This window comes from Hesperophylax consimilis, chromosome 3 (assembly GCF_061612785.1).
Source record: "Hesperophylax consimilis isolate HC1 chromosome 3, BYU_Hcon_1.0, whole genome shotgun sequence".
Taxonomy (NCBI): Eukaryota; Metazoa; Arthropoda; class Insecta; order Trichoptera; family Limnephilidae; genus Hesperophylax; species Hesperophylax consimilis.
In genome coordinates, this window is record NC_142838.1 from 13,241,357 (window position 1) to 13,256,849 (window position 15,493).

A 15,493-nucleotide genomic window follows, 5' to 3' on the forward strand; every position below is an offset into this window, starting at 1 on the left:
AAACTTTCAGAATACAGATTCCGCGGAATATATGTGTGTTCGCATTTCATTTGATTCCAGTTTAATTCACTGTGTAAGTCATATTTAAACAAAATGAGATACATTACTTTTATGAGACTGTGTTAGTCTGGGAGATATATCTCCCAAAGATACTCTACGGTTGTTTGTTATCTTTGAAGAATATCTCCCAAAACCAGCCTAACTTGTGCATCTTGTCCCCTCGTTAACCCTTTCGTTTCTTGTTTGATATTTTCGTATCTTTCTCTCCCAGCGAGTATCCTTCCGCAAAAGCTCTATCTGTTTGGAAAGTTGAAAATGGTGACCACCTCGATAGATACAAGTTTAGAATATGCATCCGTTCAAAAAGTCAAAAGCTTAGTAACTTTACGTCTGTAGGCGATGTATTAATCTATGTAACTACGAATGTCAAAAAAAATCGCCCCTTTCCATTTCTTTTATTTTCAAATCACCCAGATGTCATAACACTGGGATTACTTCATAACATTCCTGAAATTTTCGATTCAATTTTAGTGTCCGCATAATAGACTCGGGCGAAGGTGCAAATCACGCTGAACAAGAATATAATATACCTGTCGCTGACAGTTTACTTCGCAGAAGGAATTAAGTGTCATTTATTCAGGGTGTGATTTTCCCAAGAATGAAATTTTTATGTCGGCGGAGGCGGACAAGGCGCCAGCTCCTACCGACCATTATCAAATTTCTGCCATAGATCGATGTCGTACAAATGCACGTATAATCAACTCGATAATATAAATTAGCAAAACCACTTTGGCTTAAAGACTCTTAATAGATGGATGTTTTAATCACTGAAGACAATATTAGCAACTCTCAGTCAAATATTCGTTTGAGTGTCGCTAACATTGTTTTTAATGATTAGACAAATGTTTTTTTGTTTGTTTGCCCTTTTCAGCAATCTTATGCTACGTTTACATACGCGAGCCGAACTGCCGAACTGAACCTCAACTTATGGAAAAGGAACTATTGCAGTTGCTTAGTTTCTTTCCCATAATTCGTAGTTCGGTTCGCGTTTAAGTTCGCAAATGTATACGTACCATTAAACGCTTCCTATTTTCACTAATAGAGACACAATGATATCACCTACTGTAAAATCGATTGTATAATAATTTTATAAATAACGACACGCGTGGATGAAGTTGTTTTGGTGATTTTGCCAAGTTTTAAATACGAAAAGTAAGCATTTTCCACGACTATTCCAAGAACAAACGATAAAACGATTTTAATCGATTGTGATGATTCCATTCCACCGATGCTTATACGTACAAATGACTGGACAATGACTATTCCCGAGCACTGTTCAAGTGTTCAATAGGTAAGTAATCTGTATCACGGCGTTCCTTCAGTATATCATCGCCAACGAGTACATTCATCACGTCTCAAAGGCATTTTTCAATCGGTTTTTTCCGAATTTATAGTCTCCAGATTTTCCTCGAGACAACGGCTATCTATCAACTTGAGCTTGGTTAAATGATGCCTGGGTCTTGGGCGGCTGGGCTTGCTTGGGTGCGGAGGCGGCGCCGTGTCAGAAATAAAGGCGCTTGGCATTCATCCAAGCCCGCCGCCCTCGCCTCTCCTTCCGCCCTCTCGTCTCCTGGGACATCACCATTCAAGCGACCCAACCGTCTTATCAATACATATCTCTCATTCAGCTCGATCAGATGGAGTCAGTCCAGCCAGTGCTGTTTGCCGTTGACTCGGCCAAGACTTGTTGATATTATTGATTCAGGAAAATATCATTGCTTGTTCTGTGTTGATGGTCATTGCTTATATTATTATGTTTTTAGATTGCGCGTTATTCCACTTGTAATAAAAAGTTCATTTCTTTGTTGCAATAGGCATGGTGCACTAAAAGATTATATTATTTTAATAACGCATTAGGTACCTCGCTTTCTGTAATACAAAACTGCACTTATAGGTTATGTTGATCGTTTGTACATGGCTACCGTATTACCTGCATAGCCAAATGCTGTATTCCTCCACTCTAGAGTCGCCCAGCTGTTGCTTAGATCAGTGGTTTTCAATATGGGGGTCGCGACATATCAAATAAAATTAGATAAAAATATTTTTTTCACTTTATCATAACAAGCAATAACAGTGGTTATATTAACAGATGAGGCAGGTCACTAAGCAAATAAAAATGGTACCCAAGTAATACAAAATAATACGACAAGTGTGCTTATTTTACTAATTCATCGAACCTGGTATCTGTGTTCGAGAGAGAGTATGGGGTCATCTACCAATTTTAGTTTGTTTCTATATTTAGTTTTTAACATAAAGAAAAGATAAATAGCATTTATATTTTCGATTTTATTTACGAGAAGTGCACGCCATTTAACACGTAAAAATGCTAAGGGGTCACGCGGAGGTGGGTTTTTTAAGAGAGTCGCGTCTTTAAAACGTTTGAAAACCGCTGGCTTAGATTATTATTGGAGCGCGTACTTTAATCCATCGCTCCTTTGGATATTAGTAGAGCAGTGATTCCCAACATGGACAATATCGCCCACCAGTGGGTGGGTAGTTTGTGGGGCGATCATGAGTTTATTATAATTCATATTAATTATCCATATCAATTCAATATAAAATCTAGTAAAATATTCGAACTGTTTTGTTTCAACTTTATTCCGCCTTAAACATTGTAGTATCTTCGCTTGTTTGGCCATTAAAATACTTATATCGTGGTGGGACTATCATTCTTCAAGTTTCAGTAGAAAAAATAACATTGTAGCTAAAACGCAATTATTTCAGATATTTACTCGTAAATATTTATAATATATATTGTTTTTACGCTTTTATTTAACTATTTAGTTTGTTTTCAAATAAAAAAAAGTGTTTTCAGCTCTCCGTTATAGTTTCTACATATGCTTGGTACACCTTCAATTTTCTTTTAAATTTGGTATATTTTTTAATTATTTTTATTATTCTTAAGGCTCATAAGTTACCTATCCCACGAACAAATGTTTAATTAAAAGAAAAATTAACTTGGAGTGTTAAAAAATGATGGATCCTAGTCCAAAAAACAGCCGAAACGGGATCTACAGATTATTAATTATATTTACGGTATTTGTCGCTGGAATAAAGATTGCAATCTAGCTGCAAAAATAAACGCCATGAGGAAAATTCTTCACAATCGATACGCAAAATACGGGGCGATTAGTTTAATAAAATCAAGAGATATTAATATTTTTCTTAGAGTTCTTGAGGAGGAACTCTGGTATTAAAAGAGTTAAAAAAAAATGTTTGCGATTTTAAATGATTTGGTGGGCGATATGCATGCTTTGTACATATACTTTTATTATAAACACCGAGGTTAATTTAGCGCTTTTTTCGTTGAAATCTAAGTTTGATTTTAATTAGGTACTGTATAATTCGCTTATCCCTGTTCAAGGTCGTTCATTTTCCGCAATGTAACGTATGCATTCTTTGTTACAGTCACATGACTTGCACCACGACCTGGGATGACCCCCGCAAGACACGACAGGCGGAACTCCTGGCATCTCAGAGCCCCCCGGCCCCACCCGCACAGTCCAACGCCACAGGTAATCAAACAGACAATCATTCTTTAACATCGTAGCCTCCGTAGTCGAGGGTGTTACTCTCGACTACGAATCCGGAGGTCTCCGGTTCTAATCCCGGTGCGTGAAAATAAAATGTATTTAATCAACTAATAGTATACATGATATCCGGAAACTCTTTGTAAAGGTAGGAAACTGGTGAATCTAAAACCCATGTAGAACCCAAAATAAACTTATTTTTGTAATCTTTATTAGTTGAGTATTTAGATTTTTTTTCGGCAACTAAAGCGTTAAAAAAACCTTTGGAGCTAGGTCCACTCTTTTATATATTTTAAGAGATATTACAGCTGAATATTAAACCCCTAGCGACCGATTTTTTTTTCAAAATTTGTCTTAAAAATTCTATCTTTGGATTCGATTTACTCGAAAAAGAAACCTCAAATCAATAAAGTTATAAAATCGACTCCAAATTCACCTGTTTCCGGCTTTTACTGCAAGTTTCGAACACCGTGTTGATACTATACAAGGTGTCCGGGGGTAAATTGCGCTTACTTCGAGTGATGGTAGAAGTAAAAAAAAGTAACGTTTTTATAAATTCCAATGTTTATTTTACGCTACAAAAATAATTTTTCATATAATATTTATTTTCTAATACAAAATATGAAACTTTTTTTTAACCTAAAAACTACCTTAAAATGTTGGAATTTCGAAAAAAGGTACTATCATGTAGAATCACCCCCTGAAGTTAGCGCACTTTACCCCCGGACAACCTGTTTATCGCTATGGTAAAAGACAACCATTCAAAGCAAAACGTTGCCTAAAATGGCTTTAGCCATGTTTGGTGACCAAATCTGAATAGCTTGGTTCGACCTTCGTCTTAATTGTCTCTCTTTTGGCTCTTTTGTTAATTGAAATATTACATAATTATAATATCTGTTCATTTGTTGTTTTGGCGGTAATAAGGCAATTGTTTCTTTACTTTTTAATGTTTTTATTGGTGGTGGAATAATTCTTTTCGGCTTGTATATTTTGACCTAATCGGTTTCACCCTACTACAGGCCTCTTCAGATTTGAATACCTTTCTTCATCTTGATAATGAGTTCATAATCAAATTTCTAACATATTTTGAAAATAAATGCTTTTAAACTGAAGATGCGAGTAGCATGTAAATCATTTTAAAGAGACCCTTGCTTATGTAGTGGTGTATTGGAATTATAAAAAAAACTATTAAATTATTATTTTACTGTATTTTTGGGCATGGGGTAAGAGAGAACTGCGGGCGGGTGTTCCGAACTAGTTAGTTGGATACTATAGGTTTTCGTACAAATTTATTAAAAAGTGTCGTCGCTAAAAAGGCTGTAAAAGCGTTTTTACTTACAATTTAAAATGAGTTGTTGTTTGTTGCGTCACGTCTTCCGTTCATGGCCGAATACGTGAGTTTAATGTTACTTTATACATAGTGCCCGCAAACTCGTAAGCATTACAATCGGAAAACTGGTGAATCTACCTTTATAATTTACATTTTTTTTTTACTTTTCGAGTACATCTAACCCGATGTTGAAATCGAAAGACGTCTTCCATTCAATCTGTCGGGGGGGGGGGGGGGGGGTTCAGTTATCAGTTGTCAGTTGTTTAATATCTTAGACGATATTGTATAGTCGGAGCCTAAACCCGGCTCCAAGCGTATACCCTTCAGTGACCGAAAAAATCTAAAAAAACTTAATATAATATAACATATATATATGTATAGAAATGATCAGATCTAAAAAGGGTTTATTAGGGTTCTCTATGATGTTGATTCGCCAGTTTCCTACTTGTACCTATTAAGAGTTTCTGGACACCGTTTGTAATATATAATATTTGAACGTTATAATATAATCGATTGTAAGAAGTTGTATAATTATTCCAAGACGCTTTAAATCGCTAGACCTTTTTTATCTTATGTGATCAACCTTATGACTTGTCAAGTAGGATTAATTCGCATGATTTCTCATGCGTGTTAACGTATCGTTCATGACCACGTGTCACGCACAGCAATACCTACGCAGCCAACATATTATATTATAACTAACTTGATTCCTTGAATCATTTCCATTTCTTGGTATTTATTGAAAAAATAAATTCCCAGACAGTTATTAAATACATCACGGTAATGGGCGAAGTTTTTTACACCTGTTTTATGAGCTTAGCTGTAAGAAACAGGAAAATCTTTCAATCCAAACAATTTATAATATATTTTTTTGCATAACATAGATTCAGATTTTTTCGTTCGTACATGTTAGTAAATTTTAGATCGCCTTGGTGTCATTTTGCATGCTTTATAAAAAAAGTTTTGATTTGTGGAGGTAATATTATAATATTATTACATACTGTCGTGATGGTGTTATTTATCAGTAGTTTTAGTAATAGTGTCTCTCGGCTTATCTTGTTGAGGTTGTTTCACAGAATTTGAACAATTCATAAAATCTCAATGTTTATTTTCAAGTTCTGTGAAGGTTCTCTTCAAAATCCGTTATTATTTCAGTTTTGAAGAACAACTGGCCATTAATGATATAATCACATAACTTAAATAGATCCTTCACAGTAGTTACTTGAAAATTAATGTTGAAATTTTATGAATTGTTCAAATTATGTGAAACAACATGTTATTAGTGTTTCTAGCAGAGAATAAATAATTTATTCAATTTATTTATATTTATTTCTCTCTTATGCGAGGTTTACTGGTTTAGACGATGCCAGTGTTTAGTAAATTAGAAGGCGCGACCCGCTTGTGGACAGTAGTATCTAAAATAACACCTCTTATTGGAAAACCCTGTACATGTATAATGCACGGAGTCCGGAAACTCGTAGCACAAGCGGGAAACTGGTGAAACATATTTAGAGTCGATTTTGTTGTAAAACTTTTTGTTTTTAAATTTCCTTTTCCAAGTCCGAAGTTGGAATGTTTTACGTCAAATTTGAAAAAAAAATCGGAATGCTAGGGGGTTAATTTCAGCTGCTTAATGTATTTTTAAACTCACCAATATTTTTTTAGTTATTTATAAAAAGGCGCGAAACGCCGCTTGCTATTGCTTCGTTCCTTTCCCAACTCGTGGTTTTTTTATAAATTTTCTCCATTTTATTGCTCAGCATAAGAAAGCACTGTGGATATTATATTATTGATATCCAGTGTTTCAATGGCAAGTATGTCTGCATTTTGCCATTGCCTTTTACCAAATATCTAATAAACAAACCATCATCGTGCAAGATTTCATAATTTCATTTCGCCTTCAGCTAATCTAGATTTCAGCAAAGAACGAGTTGTTCCTTCGGTCGATGTTAAAAACTAACGTTGCATGATCATAACGCAGCATAGATATATTATTATTGATCTGTGAAAACTGGTCCATGTTGTGATTTCCTTTCATTAAATGCAGCATGTCCACTCATAAACCAAGCGTGTAATATAATAATAATTTATATATGTTTTATGTGACGTAATGTAATAAGATTGGTTCTGTTCTTGTATCGATAACCTACCTATTTTCGTCATTCTCGGTGAACAAAGGCTAAACCAGTATTGCGTCGGCTCTGAAACAATATAGTATCCGTAATATAACTTTAATCGATGCTGTCTTGTTGTATGACCTATTCGTTCTGTTAGGAAATCTGCTATAGAAACTAGACACTTCAAATAGACTTCTCCATTATAAAGTGTTAGGTAGGTTAACTATATTTCCTGACCCGATGATGCGTTAATAATTAATACACTGATATATTAGCCAATCAAAGTAATGTTTTTTTTACGTTTAGAGTTTCGACACAAATCCGTTCATTTGAAATTTTATGGAAAAGGTTTTTGCAAAACACATCACGGGCTGTGATTCACAGTGTACTGAACTTGAATAATGTTACACATTACGCAGGATTTTTATTTCATTTACTTATTTATTTGTGAATTTTTTAAAATAGTTATATATGTTTTAGAAATAAAAAAAAATAAACTTAATCGGTCACATATTTTTGTAATTTAAGATTAAATTTTTTTTGCGGTAAACAAATTCATATTATCATTATTTTTATGTTAACCTTAAATTATTGGTAGATGTTGTATGGAATTTTGCGTTCCTTTGCTTTTCTGCTGTGCTGTCATATTTTTTGGTACGTTAAGGCACTAGACCAGTGGAGGATAGAATGCTTTTTAACTTAATTTAAAATACTGTTTTACCTAGTGCCTCGATGCCCCGGATTGGAAATGTAAATTTGTACAACTGTTGAATGGTATTCAAACATGTCAATGTTATTTTAATTTTGTTGGTTGTGTTCTCGTAACTTTTATAGCTTTTTTGATTGTTTCTTCTACATGCTGTGGGAAATTTGAGTGAAAAATATTAAATATTATTAAACGTACAATTCATCATTCGATTTTGAAAAAAGATCAAAATGGTCGGGCTCTGACGTCATCTGAATCTGATCGAGACGCCTCGCGGAGGCATTGACAAATATGGTGACGTCATCTGGTCCGTTTTTACGAATAAAAATCAAACTTAAAAAACTTAACCTATTTTTTTAAATACTGGCATTTATGATGATATGTATGTATATATATTTTAATTTTAAAAGTTGACTGGAATTCCTCATAGCGGTTGATTGTTGGTAGTATTGTTTTGGCTGTGCTGTGCTGTTCTGTTCTGTTCTGGTTGGTTTGTTTGTTTGACTTAGTTTGTTGGTATCTCCGCAGCGAGCAAGAATAGCCCTGTTGGTGTGGGAGGCGGGGGCGCGGGCGCCGCGGGGGACCCCCACGGGCCCCTGCCCGACGGCTGGGAGCAAGCAGCCACCCCGGAGGGGGAGATCTACTTCATCAACCACGCCGCGCGCACCACCTCGTGGTTCGATCCCAGGATACGTGAGTGCTCTCCTTTCTTTCTTCATTAGTCATTATCATTAGATTAGCCTGCTTTTGTAGTCCTGCCCTGCCGCTGAGAGGCCATTTGTCACTTTCCTCTCTGTTACAGGAGCTTTCAGCGGTATGCCTGTATAGTCCTGCCGCTGAGAGGTCCGTTGTCACTTCCCTCTCTGTTACAGGGGCTTTCGGCGGCATGCCTATATTATAGTCCTGCCACTAGAGATCCGTTGCAACTTTCCTCTCTGCTACAGGGGCTTTCAACCTTATGTGTAAGTAGTCCTGCCGCTGAGAGGGCAGTTGTCACTTCCTTTCTGTTACAGGGGCCATCAGTGGTATGCCTATGCAGTTCTACCGCTGAGAGGTCCGTTGTTACCTCTCTTTCTGTCACTGTATCTATTATCCATCATTGATATGCCAGTTCTACTGCTGAGAGCTCAGTTGTAGGTAACCTCATCCACTTTTTTATAAACGACGTATGTAACAGAAAGAGAGACCTGCCGCTGAGAGGTTCGTTGTAAATAGCATTTCTGTTGATTAGAGTACTTCGTTGATGAGAAAGAAGGAGGGGTTACAACGGAGCTAGAAAAGGTATTCCCGCACAGTTCTGCTGCGGATAGATCCCTACAACCCCTACAAGATATGCTACAAACAAGCTACAGCGGAGCTATTATCGTATTAGCGGTTTTCTTGTATACTAATATTTCTGCTGCTGACAATTCCTATGTAACCTATATTTCAGTTAAATGCATCCTATGAGCCTGAATGAACAGCGAACATCAGAGGTATCATTTCAATGAACTAGAATTACTTTTAATTTCTATCTTCTTATATCCAGAAAAGATTATCCCGTCCAGGGCGCTGGAAGTTTGGTACAGAAATTTAATTTGCACTTATAATGGCATTTTTACGAGACGAACAAAAATTCATCACATTTAATTTTCCATCCCAGACAACGCCCCAGAGTTCAGAAAATATATTGAAAAAGTATATTATTATATATTAAGGGAATATTCATGCCATGCCCTGCTTGTGAAGCCTCGCAAATCAATTCGGATACCTCAACATAACTTAAAAGCTAAACATCGTAATATTATTACTGACCTTGATAATCTTAAATCACACCTTAATTTTTCCCTGTTTACTAGTACTTTTCCCCATGAGACCAAAATGCAAACGATGATTTGCTTCCCGAACAAATTCTTGAGAATATGACATTTCTTCCATTACCATTTTACGTTATACTTCTTTCTCTCCTATCAGCACTATATGTGGTGAATAATAACACAATTCGCATTCTGTACAGTGTGCGTGTACAGCGGGTAATGTTTACATCCATGCTCCAAGCATGAAGCACCTAGAAGCTTATTCGCAAAGAGCCAACGCCAATAGCAATAGTCAATCTGTCCAGTACTGAGCTGAGAGTTGTGCTAGTAGCTTTAGTTCGTAGAGGCGCTCCAGTCGCAGCTCGCAACATGCCGGGTCATTCACCCGTCCATCGCTCATTACACGTCTGCCTGGCCTCTGCTTCTGCCAGTCCAATGGTGGAGGAACTAGAGACGATACGTTGCACACGTTGTCAACAACTGTACAAGTCTATTCTAAAATGAAACTGTTTAATAATACCCATAAACCATAACAATAAAGTTGGCCTTCTTGCAAAAGAGTGTTAAGTGTGCCATGCCCTTGTATAATATCAATTTCTCCGTCAAAGACTCTGATAAACTGGTGGTTTTCAAGTAGCCACCCCTTTCGTCAAAATAGCGACTCATATTCGAGGTCATTACAATAATTCAACATCTAATACTTTATTAACTATCCCGGAGCCAAGTGGGGGAGTAGGGTAGTACCCAAAATTACTATCCTCCTTATATTAGCTTAAATACTTGACTTATCATTTTAGTATTTTGCGTATTCCTGCGCAAATACATAAGTTACCATTAATAATTGACTGAATAATTGGGATTTCTATAGTTTTACAGTAAATGCATAGGGTTTTCGGTAGACACACTTGGTTACAGACGTTTTGTTTGGCCTGTCAAGAGTTAATAAAATGCGTTTTCATAAAAATATGGGAGGTTTCCTCAAGGTCGCTTAAACATACCCAAATTAAATTTTATACTGGGTCAATTTGAGTTGATCGTTCTTAAAGATATTTTAAGGTAAACAAATGCCGATACGATGAGATCCTATGGTTATCTAATTTCATGTTATGCTTTGCTTAAAAACAACATTTTGAGGAATCCTTAGTAGTAGGTATCTGAATAAATATGAAACTCATATTTGAACAGCATTCTTAAGGTAATTTTTCACAAAAATATCGCTATAATAATTATCCAATTATTATTATCGCAGTTATTTTCCCATATTATGTAATCTCAACTATTGTATACCAGTAAGTATATTGTAGATATCAAAAGCTTGAATGTTTATGATATTTACAGGTTGGTTGTTTCTGTACATCCTCCGCTGTTGTATAATCCGGCCAGTGTCAAATTGAAATTCACCTGCGACAACGGCACGGACATGCCAGATTACCGTTAATTATTTGTACACGGTTACGCCCAGACCCAAGCAGCATGTGCCTCTCCGGCTCCGGCCTACCGACACCGACTCTCAGCTCTCAGCTAGCCTCTTTACTCTGTACAGTTTAAACACTCCTCACTCTCTCTGCGTTGCCATTCATAACAGAACAGCTGAAAAGCTATCAGAGAAACAACGACGACAATTAGCCGTCCATTGGTCATTGCGCCTCTATTCTAGATCCATCAGATCTTCTAGCCCAGCACAAAGCAATGCAGCTCATAGACAATTTTAGAACCTACCTAATGGCTTTTGGATTAAAACAACGATACAGATTCTAAAATTCGCAAAAAAAACGGCACCTCTTGACTAAATTTTGTGATTTGTGAGAAAGTTCAAGAATTAAGCGAGGTAAACTTGTTCTCAATTTACACATAAAACATATTCTTTCAGGTGAAAATCGTGTAGGTCGTCAGATAGTGGGGTATTTTCACAAATTATGAATACCGTTAAAATTGTGTGGAAGATTTAAAGTTTATTTTTCTGATTCTGATCATTGTACTAAAAATGTGTAATTTTAATATTTTCATTAATTAGTATTGATATTAAAACGATCTAAAACTACAAATTCCGAAACAGTTCTAAATGGCTATAACGTCATTATGACAGGGAAAGCGCCAATGTCTGGGTAAGATCGCTGGCACCAACGTCGCCCGGCGTGACGTCAACGCCGCTGAATTCACGAATAAAAACGAACATGTCGTTTTGGCGGCAAATCAAAAATGGCGCATTTTAAATCGTATGGAGGTATTATTATTCAACATAAAATAACATAATTTGTCAAAAATACATTCATTTTCCTTTTTTTTTCGAAACTAAAAAAAAACTATAAATACCCTAGTAGGGCAGGTACCCTGTATCCAATAATGTGGATTCCTTTTTTTTTATTTTTCAATAAGATTTAGTAGGCTTTATGAATTTTGCCACATAATTTTATACTCTAGAAAGTTAGTTTACGTTTGATAAGACAATATAGTTACGATATTAATTTGAGATTAAATCCTTATTTCTGAAACAATCTGTTTGCTACTGTCTGAAATTTTCTGCATGTTTTTATTAGTGTCAATAATGTTACAGCAAAATATACTAAACGGGAAGCTGTGTCATTTCATGACTCTCCGGGAATTTTTCGCCAAAAAAATTCAGCGTTACGATAGCGAAACACTACACATAAATATTATCGTTACAAAAGATAGGCATGGGCGTTAAATCAGAACCACCTCAAGCCAGGCCAAGACCCGGGAGTCAAATCGGCCTCTTATTTCCATAGGATGCTCCTAGTTCATTTGTATGGAGTATATAAGGTAAAACAGCTAGTAACATAATAGGAGGATCTTATAGAAATAAAGGGCCGAATTGATTCAGTGTCATGGCTTGGCTTTAGGTGGTTTTTGGTTAAATTCTGCACAGCTGATAATCATTGCAAGCTTGCATTACAGGAAGGTCCAACTTATCTCGAATTTCATTCGGTTATCAAATTTCAGCAATTGTTAGGATTAGCACGCTATCGACAGGAAGTACTGTCATGGAATATTATTTTACGGAGAAACATGAAACACGATGCCGGGGAGAAGAAAAAAATGCATATTTATACAGCGCCCTTGAGGTTATTTTGCACAAAAACGGCGCTATACAAATCATCCAAATATTATTATTTTATTATTAGCGGAAATATTAGTAAGGGCTATTAAACATACTATTACGGGAACACTAACTTGTTTCCAGTGCATTAGAAAGTGTAGGTACACTTCTACACGCCTCCAGGCCAGAACTAACAGAAGAGCGTACAATAGTTGAGATATTATATTCGATCATTAATTGAAGTAACTTGTATTCATTTTTTATTATATTAGAACAAATCATTTCAATAGATTTTTTTATTGAGAGTATGGAAATGCTTCAAAAATATTTTATAAAGTTTTTAAAAATAGGTATAATATAAATTCAACAATTCTGGTTTTTACATGAAAATGAAAATTAATTGATTCTTTATGCACTTTTTTTGTAAAATTTTACACTGAATGTTGTTTTTACAGAATCACGTAGTCGGCCTTAGGATTTGGGGTTTTAAATTGTTGATTTTAGATTTTTATAGATTTTTTGTTTTTTGTACAGTTCTCGAACAGCTGTAGTAGAGCTAGCTGGTTGTTCGAATGTCAATAAATTCCTCTTATTCCTAATAGAGTATAAAATGTTTCACTTTCGCAGGTTTTAAAATTTAATATTTTTGACAATTAGTTACGATTTTTTAAATAGATTAAAATCCTTAATTGCTCTGGAATCAACTTTTATTTAAATAATCCAGCTCATTATTAATTATGTATGCATATTGAACCATAGCTATCTGTCGCGATTTATTTATTATTGTAAATTATTCGACTAATCAACGCAATATTTTATTTATTAAAAATTATAATGATGTTAGATAAGAGCGCAGAGTTGTCAACTAACGCTGTGTTCTTGCATATGTAATCTACAGGAACAATGGTGTTATGGATTAGCCGATAGTGAAGTAAATTAAAATATACAGCATTGATTCAATTCTCGCTATTATCACCTCTTCTTCTGATTTTCTCATTCACAACGGTACGAATCAATGTCAATTAATAACAATGAATGGAAGAGTGATAACGTGCTGTAATTTGAACTTATTTATATCACTAATCTTATTGTCGTGGGCGGGGATCAATAATCTCTAAATAGTACAGGGTTTTCCAATAAGAGGTGTTATTTTGATATTCAATCGTAAAAGATCAATGGTTTCGTTGCTTGTGTGGCACGTAGCGCCGTCTTGTTGAAAGTAAACGTTGTCCAGATCAATACCATCCAATTCCGGCCATAAAAAATCATTAATCATCTCTCGATAGCGCAATCCATTCACCGTAACTGTTGCTCCAGCCTCCGCAATTTACTATAAATAAATATAATACTGATATTTTATTAACTTTTTTTGCCATATGGGATTATCTTCTAAGCTAGCTGAAAAAGTAAGGTCCAATGACTCCGCCGGACCATAAACCGCACCAAACAGTCACACGTTGAGGATAGAGAGGCTTTTAAACAATAACTCTTGGGTTTTCCGAGCCCCAGATGCAACAATTCTGCTTGTTGGCGAAGCCACCGAGGTGGAAATTGGCCTCATCACTAACAAGATGATTTGCATTTAATTCACTCAAGTGAATTTTAATAATTTCAATGCGTTGTTGAAGCGTGTATCGTTCCATTTTTATTAATGGCGTTGTTTATACTTGTCAAATGTCAAAAAATGACAGCTTCAAAAGTAACATCTACCGAAATAGCGGGCTATTCAAAATAACACCTCTTTTTGGAAAACCTGTATAAGTCGCTACCCGCGTCTGTCTGTTTGTATTTTAATAGGGTTTTCACTATCATTTAGGGAATTTCTTCCAGAAGGTTTATATATTTATATACATATAATACATGCGCATTATATTTACAGAAAGTAGAGAAAATTCGATGTTTTATAATCAAGTCGTAAAAAAATATTTTCGGGCACTACATGGCTAACGATGGCTAAACCTTATGAGATACATCAACATAATGTACTACGGATTTGTACATCTTAAAAGGGCCTACAGAAATGTTTGCGATGGTATATGTCGATATTGCCTATCTCCTAAGTTTGCGATGGTATATGTCGATATTGCCTATCTCCTAAGTTTGCGATGGTATATGTCGATATTGCCTATCTCCTAAGTTTGCGATGGTATATGTCGATATTGCCTATCTCCTAAGTTTGCGATGGTATATGTCGATATTGCCTATCTCCTAAGTTTGCGATGGTATATGTCGATATTGCCTATCTCCTAAGTTTAACTACCAACAACGCCAGGTACACGTCAGCTAATATTATATATAAATAAGATATTATACTTGTACTTAAGTTTTCATGGGTATACAATGTACGTAATCGAAAAGCTATCAAACTGTTATGAGGGACGCCCTTTTTCATACAAAATTTAAATTTAGTTTTGTGGCCAAAATACCAAATATCTAGTACTGATATGTGCTTCTTGATGTGTTTGTGTTTTTAATCATAAAATACAGGCCGTTAAAGAATTCAATTTTGAATTATTTTAGAAGAAACACGGTCATTTTTTTTAGTTAATTGTAATCATAAAAAAAACTGTATGAATATAATTAAAACTAAATAAAACGTCTTAAAAAGGCGGTTTTTCGGTAGAAATTTTAATTGATAAGATGTGTCAAAACATCACGTAAATCAGTTATTAAAATTTACGCAATTTTTAATTTTATAAATTGGAACAGAAAAATATTACATATAAATCAATTTAGACAAGCTCTTGGTAGGTGCCATGATTATTTTATTAATTAATAATTCGTTATTTGAACTACGTATTTCTTTTGTTTAAATGTTTGACAGATGTCAGATTGATGTTTTTTTGAAGTTTACTAACATTTCAAAGGTATTTAATTAGAATAAAATAATTTAGTT

The 15,493-nt window shown here is 35.2% G+C and overlaps 1 protein-coding gene across 3 annotated transcripts in view; it reads left to right on the forward strand.

Annotated features, from left to right (window-relative positions):
• Nucleotides 1-15,493, forward strand: part of yki (Transcriptional coactivator yki) — a 115,035-nt gene that overhangs the window by 81,069 nt on the left and 18,473 nt on the right. For 2 of the 3 annotated variants that reach the window (XM_089648359.1, XM_089648353.1), the window contains exons 2-3: nucleotides 3,469-3,575; nucleotides 8,272-8,436. In XM_089648359.1, coding sequence (XP_089504485.1) covers nucleotides 3,469-3,575; nucleotides 8,272-8,436 — 272 coding nt within the window. The remainder of the gene's footprint in view (nucleotides 1-3,468; nucleotides 3,576-8,271; nucleotides 8,437-15,493) is intronic. The other variant, XM_089648366.1, reaches the window with a different exon arrangement.